Source organism: Rhincodon typus, chromosome 46, assembly GCF_021869965.1.
Source record: "Rhincodon typus isolate 14 chromosome 46, sRhiTyp1.1, whole genome shotgun sequence".
Taxonomy (NCBI): domain Eukaryota; kingdom Metazoa; phylum Chordata; class Chondrichthyes; order Orectolobiformes; family Rhincodontidae; genus Rhincodon; species Rhincodon typus.
This window is the reverse complement of record NC_063377.1, coordinates 9,201,998-9,216,352: the sequence shown is the minus strand read 5'-3', so window position 1 is coordinate 9,216,352 and position 14,355 is coordinate 9,201,998. Positions and strand designations below refer to the sequence as shown.

General features: G+C 45.6%; 1 protein-coding gene across 2 annotated transcripts in view; it reads left to right on the top strand.

Moving 5' to 3' along the window:
* ilf2 (interleukin enhancer binding factor 2) overlaps positions 1 to 5,739 on the top strand; it is a 28,971-nt gene extending 23,232 nt beyond the window's left edge. For both annotated transcript variants that reach the window (XM_048620453.1, XM_020524216.2), the window contains 3 exons: positions 1,303 to 1,393; positions 3,611 to 3,787; positions 5,576 to 5,739. In XM_048620453.1, the coding sequence (XP_048476410.1) occupies positions 1,303 to 1,393; positions 3,611 to 3,759 (240 nt within the window). In that variant the 3' untranslated portion in view covers positions 3,760 to 3,787; positions 5,576 to 5,739. The remainder of the gene's footprint in view (positions 1 to 1,302; positions 1,394 to 3,610; positions 3,788 to 5,575) is intronic.
* Positions 5,740 to 14,355: the final 8,616 nt, after the last annotated feature.

Sequence of the window (14,355 nt, the reverse complement as noted above, 5' to 3'; positions counted from 1 at the left end):
CTGCTGAGAATTAGATGCCTTTGGTTTCGTGGAGGGATCTGTCTCTCACAGTATGACACAATATCTTGCATCCTTCAAAAATAGCTAAAGTTATTAAGCTCAGTGCATTTGTGCCTTCTAACTGTTTCAGACCACTATATAAGTGTGTGGAAGAAATCTCCTCTCTTCCGGCTCCATTATAAACTTTGTAGAACAGAAAGAAGCCCTTTGGCCCATCATGTTGATGCTGGTTCTTTGAAAGAGCAGTCTTGCTTAGTCCCCCGTGCCTGACACAAATCGCTGCAAGTTGCTCATCATCAAACCCCTATTCAGGTCCCTCCCATAAAATTACCTGTGGAATTCATCCTTTTCCAGACTGAGCATTCCAGATCCCAGCAACTCTTCAGTGAAAACGTTTCTGCTCACCTCTTCTTTAGATCTTTGCCAATGATTTTAAATCTGTGGTCTCTGGTTGTTAACCTAATTGAGAGAGAAGTTCTATTTTATTCCTTATGTGGACTGTACCGAAACCACTTACCAACTTCCAAAGCATTGTTTGAGTGACTTCTGCTCTGAGAAGAGTAGACCCCTAACTTTTCTAATCTCCCCTCCCCATTTCTGGTCATGTCCTGGTAAACCACCCCTGTCCCTTGTTAAAGGCCATTACGTTTTCCTTTTGATGTGGACAATCTGGGCACCACAATACTCCTGCTGACGCTGAACCTGTAGTTTATAAACTTCTTCCGAAATGAATTCTTTGCACTTATGTTCTGTGCCCATGATGAATGCTGTCTTAATCACCTTATTAACTCACCCTGCCACTTTAGAGAATTAGTGTAAATGGATACTGAAGCTCCTATGGCCACCTGTACAGGCTTGTGGAGGCCTCCTCCCCAGCTCACTCTCATCGTATTCTTGAGAGGAACCCGGGTTCTTCTACTCCTGATGGGCTCAGTTTCTACATAGCTGCCAGTTAATATTTGAGTAATGAATTTGAATGTGCCGGTGTTTCAATAGCAGTTCCTCCTCTGAACTGAAATCTAATTGGTTCCAGCCCCACTGCAGGAACTTGAGTACATGATGGAAGTTGACATGGGGGAACAGTGGTGAGAGAACACCCGCACTGTCCTGAGGTGCCTCCTTTCAGATACAACTTCAGTCTGTTCGTTTATCCCCTTGTCATTTGTGGGACCTTGCTGTGTAGGCAGCAAGGGTGACCAAACTTCAAGGAGGCACTTTGGCTTTCCACAGAACTTGGGTTGTTTTGTCTTCTGTTTCCCTTGTGACCGACCCGAGTGCACTGAATCTTGTTTCCTCTTTTAGGACACGGTGTGTTTCACAGCGCAGACCCTGGTCCGCATCCTTTCTCACGGAGGGTACAGGAAAATCCTTGGGTTAGAAGGAGACGCCAGCAGTAAGTGCTACTTGACATTATCCCCTCTGCCTTTCTCTCTCATCCTCCCAAATATGGGTGTCCAGGAATCTAAACCATTTCTCCACAAAACCTCCTATACTTGACAAGTTGGAATGATGAAACATTTGAAGCGAAAGGAATTCCTCCTGGAATGATGATAAGAGATGCCAGCTTTGAATCCCCATGTTGTTATCTCACTGCGTGGTGGGGGCGGAGAGTGAAAACTGGCCTCTGGCCTTGTGCCTTTAGCCTGGGGAGGTGAGAAATCAGCTGGGCTTCATGCCCCTGACCGATATCCAACAGCCGCTGTGGGTGGGCATGAATTGAAGAAGGGCTTGGCCTGGTTTCTGACATCCTCGTGATCGGTAGAGTACTCTCAGAAGCTGACCACTTGGCACCAGATAGTGATTGATTATACACAAACTGCAAGGGTCGTCACAGAAGGAGGAGAGAAACCCACGCGTGCATCGTCTGGTCATTTATGAACATAAGAATTAGAGCAGAAGTAGGCCATTCGGCCCCTTGAGCCTCCTGCACCACTCAGTAAGATCATTGGGTTCTGAATTCCACTTGGCCATCTAAACCCAAAACCTTTAATTCCTCTACTAGACAAAAATCTCTGTCTTGTAAATATTCAGTGTGCTCTCACTTGCACTGCCTTCTGTGGCGGTGTTCCAGTCTCTCTCAACCTTCTGAGCGAAAAGAATTCTCATCTCTGTCATAAAAGACAATCCCTAATTTTGGAATAATATTCCCAAATTCTTCAGAAACTGGACTCCCCAAGTTCCAGACTCAAGGAAACCACCTTTGTGTCCACCTTGTCAAGACCATTCAGGTTCTTATGCATTTCGTTTACGTTACCCCTCACTGTTTTAAGCTGCTGTGGAAACAAACCCAGTCTGTCCAATCTTTCTTTATGAGACAGCCCATTCATTCCAGGTGTCAATCTGGTAAACCTCTTCTGAACCACCTTCAACATCACTTATGTCAGCCGCTGTAATCCCAAACGTAAGCAGAAAGCAGTGGGAGGTTAGTTCCTTTTTAGTATTCTTTTACGTAACTATTTTTCTTTATCAGTACGTCACTGAAGTTAGCAGTAAGGCTGTTTTTAACAAACTGTTGCCTTGTGAATATTCAGCACACTGCAGGCAGGGCCAATCTCAGTAGATCTGTGCTTGTCTAATGTGCTAATTTGTAACACAAGCATGCGAATATCTTGGTATTATTTAGATCTGAAACATTGAGTTTATATGTGCCTTCTTTGGACACCAGTGCTACAGATTTAATGCATTGTTTTAAGACCTCAGTCTTTAGCTACTTGGCTTGAATTTTTTTTTAAAATAAAACTTGGCATTCAGGGACTGATGCACAGATTTTTCTCCTGGAGTGCTGGCTGCATTGCTTTTCAGTATTGAGCACTTCACTGAAATGGCCAAATTTGATCGAGCTCTGTGGGCAGAGCGTGTGACTTGGCTGCCCAAATGGACCTTGAGTGTGAGGGACAAGGGATTGTCTACCTGTTGTCCCGAGCCTCCGCTTAGTAATTCTAGAACAGGAGTACTAGCGTTGAGGCCAGTGGTCAGGTTAATACTGCCAAATTCTCTCGGGCTGTAGGGGGCTAAGTTAAGAGGACCCCAGGTTTAGAGTAAACCTTTGCGCACACCTTCTCACGAGCTTACAAACGGAAGCGTCAGGGGGTAGGATAGTGACACAGCAACAGGGCAGACCCCAACGGTATAGGGGACTAGCAAAGAGGCAAGATGAGAGCAGTTTGTGTTCCACCATCCAGTCCAGAGGTTAAGAGGATGAGGAACATGTCATGAAGGTGTGTTAACTGTTGAATGGTATGCAGGAAGGTCAGCTCAGAGTGCCATGCAATATCAATCAAGCTTCTGGGACACCGCACGGATTAATGACAAGTACACATGAAGGAAGCATCTTTGAGAATTACTTACAAAGCTGCTGAAGATTTGAATTAGTTCCGGATAGGGGAATGGTTTCACAGTGTGATTCTCCACTGGATTAATTAGAGTCCTAGAGGCTACAGTTTAGGTACTGTCTCTTTTGTTTGTTTTTTTTTTTTTTTTTGTCTTGCTGTTCCAGGAATGATTATAACTTTGACTCCCAAGTATTTGGAGGTTGGGCTTTGACATGTGCTCGTGTTTTGCTCTGTGTGACCAGACCATTGTGTGAAGCAGTGATCCCTTGCTTTGTTAGGTCTAGCAGTGGAAATGTCCACTTGGGATGGAGTGATAGTGACGCCCTCCGAGAAGGCATATGAGAAGCCACCTGAGAAGAAGGAGGGAGAGGAGGAGGCCACAGAAGGAGCTGAGGAAGAGGAAGAGAATATGGAGACTGCAGAGTAAAGGACTCTTGCTGTGATGTTACTTAGTGGTATGTGCAATGTCACATGGTGTTATCATCAAGATTATTTCACCCACTGCCATTGGTACCATTTTATTTAAAAAATGTCTTCAGTTATATCCACACACTGTCCCTGCCACAAGTGATACATCTGTACCCACCAGCAAATCGCTCCCGTGTTATCCAGCTTTAATGGCCCGATCTCTCCAGATATAGCTCTGGCCAAGAACTGTACTGTTTCTCTGATCCACAGTTAATGTAAACTAAATGACATGCCCATTATAGAAACATAGAAAACAGATGCAGGAGTAGGCTGTTCAGCCCTTTGAGCCTGCACTATCATTCAAAATGATCATGCAATCTCAGTCTCCCATTACCTCTTTCTATCCATACCCCTTAATCCCTTTAGTCAACAAGTGTCATGTACAGCTCCCTCTTGAAAATATCTAACAAACTGGCCCCAGCAGTTTCCTGTGGGAGAGAATTCCACAGGTTCACAACTCTCCTGAATGAAGAAATTCTTCCTCATCTCAGTCCTGAATGGCTTACCCCTTATTCTTAGATTGTGACCCCTAGTTCTGGCCTTCCCCAACATTAGGAACCTTATTCCCGCATCTAGCTATCCAGTCCCATCAGGATTTTATATGTTTCTATGAGATTCCCCCCCTCATTCTTCTAAATTCCAGTGAGTACAAGCCCAGTCAATCCAGTCTTTCCTCATATGTCAGTCCTGCCACCCCAGGAATCAGTCTGGTGAACCTTCGCTGGACTCCCTCAATAGCAAGAATGTCCCTCCTCAGACCTAGGAGACCAAAACTGCACATAATACCCAAGGTGTGGCCTCACCAACGCCCTGTATGACTGCAACAAGACATCCTTACTGTGATACTTAAATTAAAAGGTACTGAAATTCTTATGACAGCTTTTTGTTTTTAAATTCACACCTGCCGAATGCCATTGTGTTAATGAACGATATATGTGATGATGTTTAAAGCAGCTATGTTCTGGTGCCAGTATTTGTAACAAAATATGAAATGGGACTTGAAGGGGAAACTATGCCATTTGGTAAGTTCAAAACCAAACTGGCCAGAACAGCTGGGTTTAATTTGTTCCTTCAGATACGGCGAGTGGAATGTCATGGAGATTTTAGTGGATCCATGAGATCATTTGGTCATCTGTGGTGAGGTTTACTTAGTGAAGATGGCTGAGTGCAGTGCTTGAAGGTGTGTTGCATCGTTAGCAATACTGTAGTTCAGAACATCACAGGGAGTTGTTCTGGGACCTGGTCCATCGCCATTCCTCCCTGTACCAAAATGTTAAAAGGCAAATTTGTTGTTAACTCACCCAAAGTTGGCGGGACAGTGCATGGAGAAATGGTGTCAAGCTTGTCTATTTAAGCGTCTACCGTTCAAAGTGAGATATGTGGAACAGTTTGTGTCATCCTCAAGCTGTGATTAAGTGTGGCTTAATTACTACATATGTTTAAAACAGCGGGTGATAATTTTTTGATTATTAATGGCATAGAGGGATAGTGTGGGTAAAAGGCATTGGAGATGTTCAATCAGCCTCGATTGTATTAAATAGTGCTGCAGGCTTGACAGGATGAACGACCTGCTCTGTTCCTAGTTCCTGCGTCATTTGCATGCCATTTTGGTTAATATTGCTGGCTGCTGCTCCCTGGTCAAATGAGTTTCTATTGATGAATTTCGCAGCCAGACACGTAGTCAGTCCTCTCTGCCAGGCTTCAACTGAAGTTTTTTCTTTCTCCTCTTTTTTTTTATTTAAAATGTTTGCTCCTTCCTCCTCTCTCTCTTTCAGGTCAGTCCCCAGTGTCTGAGCAACATTCTGACAACACACACACACGCTGCTGCCTTGCCACTGGACCAAGCAACAGACTGCTGCCCTCTACTTTTTCGCCTTGTTTATTGTATTCCTTTTGTAGTTGATTCCAGTTGCAATAAAGTTGTTTTTTTTTCTATTTCCATTTCTTGTCCATCGATTAAAATGTGACATTGGATGGTTCTTTATAGTTGTTTGCTTTCGGCTGAGTAGCAGAATGGTCTGCAGTAATGGACCTCGGTTCCTTGACACTCCAAACTTCTTGCACTGTTTGCTTGTGATTTCACTGAGAATATAAGTAAGCCTATCAGCATACACACTTGCAAACTGGTCTCACTGTCAGTCTATAACTTTTTCCAGCTCCTGAATTTTGGAAGTGCCAGAGCTGAGTAACCGAGGGTAGTCTAATCGAGGATTTTGGATGGTTTTTCTATAGAATAACAGACACCCGGGAGTTACAGACTGGAATCTAATCGAGGGTTTTTGTGTGGTTTATATATAGAATAACAGATACCTGGGAATGACTTGCACCCTGGAAACTTAACAAGGGGTTAGTGGGTGTGTCTGTGTGGTGCAGTGCTAATGGCTGTCTTTCTGGGCTAGATTCAAGTTCTGCCTGCCCTGGAGGTTTATCTGGACAGATTGAGTTGAGCACTCTTGTGGGCCAGAAGGCCCAGGTTAAAGTCTCATATGTCTTGTAGGTGGGTAATAACATGTCCAAGCAGGTACTTATGTACTATATACAAAATTCTTCGATATAGAAAAGGTCCAACCATTGCCATTTGCTTCATCAATGACCTTCTTTCCACCATAAGGCTAGTGGGGGGGTGGGGGGTCAAAAGCAAAGTACTGTGGAAGCTGGAGATCGGAAACAAACACTGATAATTCTGGAGGAACTCTGTAGGTCAGGCAGCATCTGTGGAGAGCGAAACATAGGTAATGTTTCAAGTCTGCTACATCTCATTGAGAAAAAGATTTAATTTGTCTGTTTCAGAAGTGGGATCTTTACTGAAGGTTGCACAATGTTTACCATTTGCAGCTCCTGGATACTGAAGCAGTTTATGTCCAAATATGAGGTCAGGCTTAAGACTGACAAATGTCAAGTGCCAGATATTGGTCATCTCCAATGTAGAAACCTATTCATTGCCCTATGACATTCAGTGGCATTTCCATCACCAAATCCCCCAATATCAACATCATTGACCAGAGACTCAACTAAGCCTTATAAATATAGTGGCTTCAAGAGTAGTCAGAGGCTAGGAATCCAGCAAATAATTCGCTTCCTGACTCACCAAAGCCTGTCCACCATCTGCAAGACACAGGTCAGGAGTGTGAAGGAATACTCCCCACTTGCCTCGTTGAAGCAGCTGTAACAGCATTCAAGAAGCTCACCACTTTCCAGGACAAAGCAGCCCCTGTCCACAAACATCCACTCCCTCCACCACCAACGCTCACTACCAGGAGTGTCTACTATCTACAAGATGCACTGCCACAACTCACTAAGGCTCCTTAACACCCACCAAGGGCCACAAACTCTCCTATCTAGAAGGTCAGGGGCTGCAGCTACATGGAAGCACCACCACCTGGAAATTCCCCTTCAAGCCACTCACCATCCTAACTTGGAAATATATCATCATTTCTTCAGTATTGCTGGGTCAAAATCTTGGAATTCCCTCACTCATGGCATTGTGGATCTACATACAGTACATGATCTACAGCAGTTTAAGAAGGGCACCTCAAGGGGCAATTAGGGATGGCGAATGAAAGCTGGTCTCGCCAGTGGTGCCGTGAATGACTTGTAAACAATAAAGGTAGGCAGGGTGAGTTACAAACCAAATTCTAATTGAGTGGTTAATAGCATATCAGGAAAGAAATGTGAAATTTGTCGAGACCTAGAATGCATTCCTTTGTAGGTTTGTGCTTCTGATTCCCAGTTTTATTGAGGTGTGGTGGTTTGGATGGTTAGAGCCAAAGAATCCTGGAAAATTGTGAATGACTAGATTTGCTCAGCTCTGGAATTGTTTGCTAAAGCAGCTTTTTCTATCAATTTTTGCCATTGTAGTCTATTTCCACCTTTTGGGTCGTTGTTGCTTTTAAATTTTCCTTGTATATCAACAGCTGAAGTCACTCTGGTGGGGGTGTGGAGGACAGATTAAAACCTTGCTCATCTAATCTCCGTTTCCTTCACCTAGCAACCTTTAGTCCCTCAGGGAGACTGCTACGTGCTGGGCAGTGTTGCTGAGGCCTGTGTCCTGTTGGGAAAATAAGTCCTTTCGTGATATGAAAACATGAAATACACAGCACTTACAGTAGTCCATGCAGCCTCTGGTATTTGCTGTTCCATTTAATAAAATCAGGCCTGATCTACTCCTGACAGTCACCGGACGTGAAACATTAACTCAGCTTTCTTCCCACGGATGTTGCCAGAACAGTACAGCAGGGGAAAGAGCCCTTCGGCCCACAGTGTTGTGCTGAACATGACACTTCTGCCTGCCCTTGGTCTGTATCCCGCCATTCCTTGCATATTCATGTCCTTATCTAAAAGTCTCTTAAATGTCCCTATTGTATCTGATTCCTCCACCGCCAGCACGTTCCACATACCTACCACACTCTGCGTTTAAAAAAAAAACTTTGCCCTTCATATCTTCTTTGAACTTTCCCCCTCTCACTTTAAATGCATGCCCCCTTGTTTTAGACACTTCAGTTCTGGGAAAAAGATTCTAACTGACAACCCTATCTACGCATCTCACAAGTATCCCCTCAGCCTGCTGAGTTTCTCCAATGATTTCTGATCTGCACAACCGCAGCCCTCCACCTACCCTTTCCCTATACTGCCTAGGTTCTGTCTATGCAAGAATTTATGGACCCTCTATCTTGGAGTTTAGGGGTGAGGTTTAGGCCAGTTGGCCCCCTCGAACCTGCCGCGTTATTCAGTAAAGCTGATCTGGTTGTGGTCTTGATGCCAATTTATTATCTCCGTCCTCCCTCCACAACCCTGGCTGCTTTATTAAAAGTCTGTCTGGTGAATAAATTCGATGATCCAGCCTCCAGCTTTAACACAGTACAAATGATTGCATTGAGTAACCTCAACGACTGAGCCCTGCAAAGGTTCACAACCCAACAAGGGAATAAACTTCTTAACTTTGTCCAAAATGACTGGCACCTCCTCCTGAAGCTACAGCCCCTTAGATTCAGATTCTACAACCAGGAGAGTAGTCTATTCGCTTCCCATCCTTTGTTTCCATGAAGATGTTAGTTCATACTGTGTTCCAGTTCCACATGCATCATCTGTGCTCCAGTAGAACTTTTAACTTTTTTGCTTATTTCTCTATTTTTGTACCAAATATATTTCAGTACCTAAGGTTTGTAACTAGGTATTTTGTACCTGAGATGGTGCTGTGTGTGGCAACATTGTACACTTTTCACTCTATTCCTGTACTTAACTACGTGTGACAATAAAACCTATAGAATTCCAGTTAGGACACGCTTGCAATATTGCACACAGTTCTGGTCCCCACACTACCATTAGGATGTGGATGTTTTAGAGAGGGTCGGAAGAGGTTTACCAGAATGGTATGGGGGATTTTAGCTACGAAGAAAGGTTGGATAGACTGGGTTTGTTTACACTGGAGCACAGGAAGTGGCGAGATGACCTGATAGAAGTTTATAAGATGTGAATGTGAATTTTATGTGAATGTCATGGATAGAGTGGAAAGTATGAGGCTTTTTTCCAGGGTGGAGGGGTCACTTACTAGGGGACACAGGTTCAATATGCAAGGTTTGGAGGGGGATGTTTAAAAGAGATGTGCGAGGCACGTTTTTCGCACAAAGGGTGTTGAGGGCCTGGAACGTGCTGCCAGAGGAGTTGGTGGAAGCTGACACAATAGCAGCATTCAAGAAACACCGGATGAATACATGAATAGGAACGGAATAGAGGGATATGGATCCTGTAAGTGAAGATAGTCTTAGTATGGAAGGGCAAAATGTGTCGGCGCAGGCTTAGAGGGCCGAAGGGCCTGTTCCTGTGCTGTATTGTTCTTTGCTCTTGTTCTAATTCTAATTGACCATGTCTATCTCAGTGAATATCTGTGTGCTTTACAACTCTGGAATGTATCATGCCCACTTTCGGGGGATATATATTTTCAAGCTAGTGTTAGGGTCTGGATAGTGATCCTGACTGAGGTTTGCTGACTTCAGTGGAGAGCAGACTCCTTCCCTGTGCAACAGGATTGATTCCACATTCCTCTGAGTCAGTGTTGAACTGATAAGCAGCTTCGCAACTGCAATATCAAGGACAAGTTCTGGGATGGAGGCGTCTGTGGAGCAGTATTATCCTGTTTTTCACTCTGCGATTTTAATTTGCTGGAATATTCCTGACCACTGGAACACTTTCCCCTCAGATTCTGCTTGCAGAATCCTCCGCTGACTATGCTAGGTTGATTCTGGAATTGAGAGGGTTGGCTTATGAGGAGAGATTGAGTCGGCTGGGACTATACTCATTGGAATTTAGAGGAATGAGTGGGGGATCTTATAGAAATACACGAAATTGTGAAGGCAATAGGTGGGATAGAAGGAGGGAGATTGTTTCCACTGGTGGGTGAAACTAGCATTAGGGGGCATAGCCTCAAAATAAGGGGGAGCAGATTCTTTGCCCAAAGGATAGAGTATCTGTAGAATTGCCTGTCCAGTGAGACTGCTTTGTTGAAAGTTTTTAAGGCAAAGATAGACTTTTGGACAGTAAAGGAATTAAGGATTACGGTGAGCAGGTGGTTAAGTGGAGCTGAGTCCATGAAAAAGATCAGCCATGATCACATTGAATGGTGGGACAGGCTTGATGGGCCAAGTGGCCTACTCCTGCTCCCTGTTTCTTATTTTCTTGTGACCATGTTTCCAGCCTCAGCCTTTCTGATTCTTCTCACTGTTTTGGCTTCTGCTTGGCATCCTTGAAAGCAAGCAACTAGAGATGCCTTTCTGTATATCCCCAACACCATAATAAATAGTGTGTCATTTTCCTGGCTGTATTTAAAACAAGCTGTCAAACTGTTTCAATCCAAAGATTTATATGCCCATTTATCCCTTGTAGCTGATCTACCTAAAGCATCTGATGGATGGAAATAGTGTCAAAGAAGAAATGTTCTCTGAACTTGATTTGTTTAATTTACAATGCATTCTATCTGTCTCCCTTTAACCAATGCTGGATAAAGACTTTGTGGGGTGGCACAGCGGCTCACTGGTTGGTACCGCTGCCTCACAACGCCAGGGACCCGGGTTCGAGTCCAGCCTCGGACGACTGTCAGTGTGGAGTGTGCACATTCTCCCCGTGTCTGCGTGGGTTTCCTCCCACAGTCCAAAGATATGCAGGTTAGGGTGGGTTAGCCATGGGAAATGTAGGGTTACAGGGGTGAGGTGTGTGTGGGTGGGATGCTTATTGGAGGGTCAGTGTGGACTCACTGGGCTGAATGGGATTCTATGATTGGATGCAGACCTTGAGTCGCAGTCATACAGAACCCTGATTCAACCCCACTTGGAGCAGATCTGGGCCCCACACCTTAGGAAGTATAGCTTGGGTCTTGGAGGGAGTACAGCATGGATCTACAAGAATGAGACCTGGACTTTGGGGGTTAAGTTATGAGGAGAGGTTATTACAGTTTCTTTAAAAATTAATTGATGGGATGAGGGCATTGCCCAGAGGGCAGTTAAGAGCCAAACACATGAGTCTGGAGTCACAGGTAGGCCAGACCAGCTAAGGAAGGACATTAGATGGGTTTTTCAATCAACCGACTCATGGTCATCATTAGACTCTCAGTTCCAGATTTTTATTGGATTCAAATCCCACCATCTGCCGTGGCAGGATTCGAACGCAGGCCCCCAGAACATTACCTGGATCTCTCGACTACCAGCCCAGCGATAATACCACTGGGTCATCGTGTCCCTTGAGGGGAGATTAAGCCTGTTTTCCCATTAATTTAGAAGGTTAGAAGGTGATTTGATTGAAATTTACAAGACATTAACAGGAAAAGACAGGGTGGATAAAGATAAACTATTTCCACCAGTTGGAGATTCTAGAACGAGGGACAAAATCCAAAAACTAGGGCCAGACTATTCAGGAGAGACGTTAGCAAGCAGTTCTACGCACAAAGGGTGGGAGAGGTTTGGAACTCTTCCACGAACTGCAGTGGATTCAGTTGTTAGTTTTAAATCTGAGAGAGATAAAGTTTTGTTAAACAAAGACGTTAAGGGTTCGGGGCCAAAGGGAGATGTAAGGAGTCAGGCCACAAATCAGCTGTTATCTTATTGAATGGCAGAACAGACTCAAGGGGCTGAATGGCCCACTCCAGTTCCTGTGATTAGCAATGTTGATTTGGTTGTAAGTTCAGGATTGTGTTCCAGTGGGGCGACAGTACCAGCGTGGCCCAGGAGATGGCAGCATCCCTCAGCTGATTCAGCAGCTCAGATTCAGTGAATGCATTTGCCCAGAGAGATAGAGAGGCCATTCGGGCCAAGACTCGCGTGACAGCCCTCTAGAATCTCTGCTGTCGGGACAGCATCTCCCCTCCCACTGTGTGAGTGAACAATTTCCTCCCCAGTGCCCCATTCTAATACGACTTGTCTCCAAAGGGCCCTTTGACACCCCACCTTGTAGAGTTAGAACAGTGCAGCAGCTTTTGACTTGAAAGGAACCCTCCTTATGTTTTTGTTCATGGTTTGAAGCCTCATTCACTCTCTCTGCTGCTTCTGTTGGGGGGCGGGGGGAGGGGGGAAGGATGATGGTGTACGTGGGCCTGCTGCTTGTTCTGGAATTTGCAGCTGGACGGGGGGGACGTGATTAAATATCCCAGCTATTTCTGCTCTGCCCCCCGCCCTGTCAACCTCTGCCAGGTCAACATTAAGGATACTGAGGAGGGTGGGGGTCAGGGGGTGGGGTGAGGGTAAATGAGGAATCATCGAGGGGGGTGCTAATCACATCAGAGGCTGCGAGAGTAAACAAGCAAAGACTGCGATGCCCCTCGTATTCGAATAGCTTACCCAAGTGGAAACCGTACACTTTCCGACAAGAAAGGTGCCAGTCTGCAGGGTTGTGTTAAACAGCCCCACTCTCATGGGACATAGGGTTACCAAGGAGCAACACCAGAGCAGGAAGAGGCCATTTGGCCCAGTGAGGCTGCTACCTCATTCAACTAGATCGTAGCTGGTCCACCTGGGCAGTATTTGCCCTGTGCTATCCCTCGATATTTTAATACTATTTGAATCTAGGACTATATATCATGCGACTGTGGGCCTCCCACAGTTTCCAGCTTAGGCAAGACCTCTCAGTTTGACAAGGAGGGCTGAATGAAAGGCCAGGCTGACAATAATTCATTCCTCGAGGGGTGAAGCTGCACTTTCTGATCGACCGATTGACAAACCCTCCCTCACCTGCTCGGAAGCTGCTTTTTCTTTCAATCACTTTAGATTTGTCATTGAATAAGCACACGTGTGTGTTTCTGGTTAGATAGGTCTGCATTTGGCAGTGAGAGAGTGAGCATTTTCAGTCCCATTGGAGGTCCATATACTGACATCCAGACCACCCCTCTCCACCCACCCTTCTCCCCACCACTCTTCTTCCCCCCCCCCTCTCTCTCTCACAATTGTACCTTTCCTGCAAATTCCTTACAGTGTGGAAGCAGACCATTCAGCCCGTCAGGTCCACACCGCCCCTCCAAAGAGCATCCCACCCAGACCTACACTAATCCTGTAACCCCACATTCCCCATAGCTAACCCACATAATCTGTACATCCTGGGCACTATGGGACAGTTTAGCACGGCCAATCCACCCTGGACAGTACGGGACAATTTAGCACGGCCAATCCACCCTAACCTGCACATCCCAGGGCACCCGGAGGAAACCCACACAGACACAGGGAGAATGTGCAAACTCCACACAAGGGTGGATTCGAACCATGCTGACCACTGAGCTACCAAACCTGCCAGTGGAGATTATAGAAACGGTGATGGGTTGCAAAAAAGTTTCCTTCACTGATTTAACACAGGAGGAGGCCCAGTGAGGCCAACATCCCTTATTCAGCTCCTCAAGGGAGCAATTCACTTAATCCATACATAAGCCCCTGTCCCGCCTCCCCACCCTTTGGCTTTCCCCTGAGCCGTGCACATCTTTATCTCCTCCAAACATTGATCCAGTTCGAAGTTGATTGTCCTTCCTCTGATCCTGTCAATCAGTGCATGCCTAGACTGGGATGTGGGGCAAAATAAAAAGCCCCAGTGCTGTCCAGCACCCCCTCTGCTCCTGTAAGCAATGCCCCTAAGCCAGTGCCATTGCCCTGTCATGGTGCTGTGAGGGGTTGGGATGGCGGGGGGAGGTAAGCTGACAGCAGTTTAAGATAAGGTCTGGTTTCCCCCCACCCCCAACTCACCAATGTCCCAAAAGCACACACTGAGAAGCAGGAGTGCATGGATCAGTCTGTGTCTGGCAGTGAAAGGGTCAAAGAATTCAATCCCATTGAAGATCCACATGTTGTTGCTGTTCAGATCACCCACCCTCCCTCCCTCTCTCCCTCTTCCCCCTCCCTGCAATCTCATTCAGTACGTCCTCTGCTTTAGTACCTGGCACCAGTCACAGGCAAGCAACGCTGAAGCTAACGTGTTGCAGGGGATGTTGACCCAGTAGGGAAATTGATTGCATTGAAATTCGACAGCCTTTTCCACAGTAATCCGGGAGGATGTGGAGTGGAGCGATGGCTTGCTGCGAGTGAGGGACAGA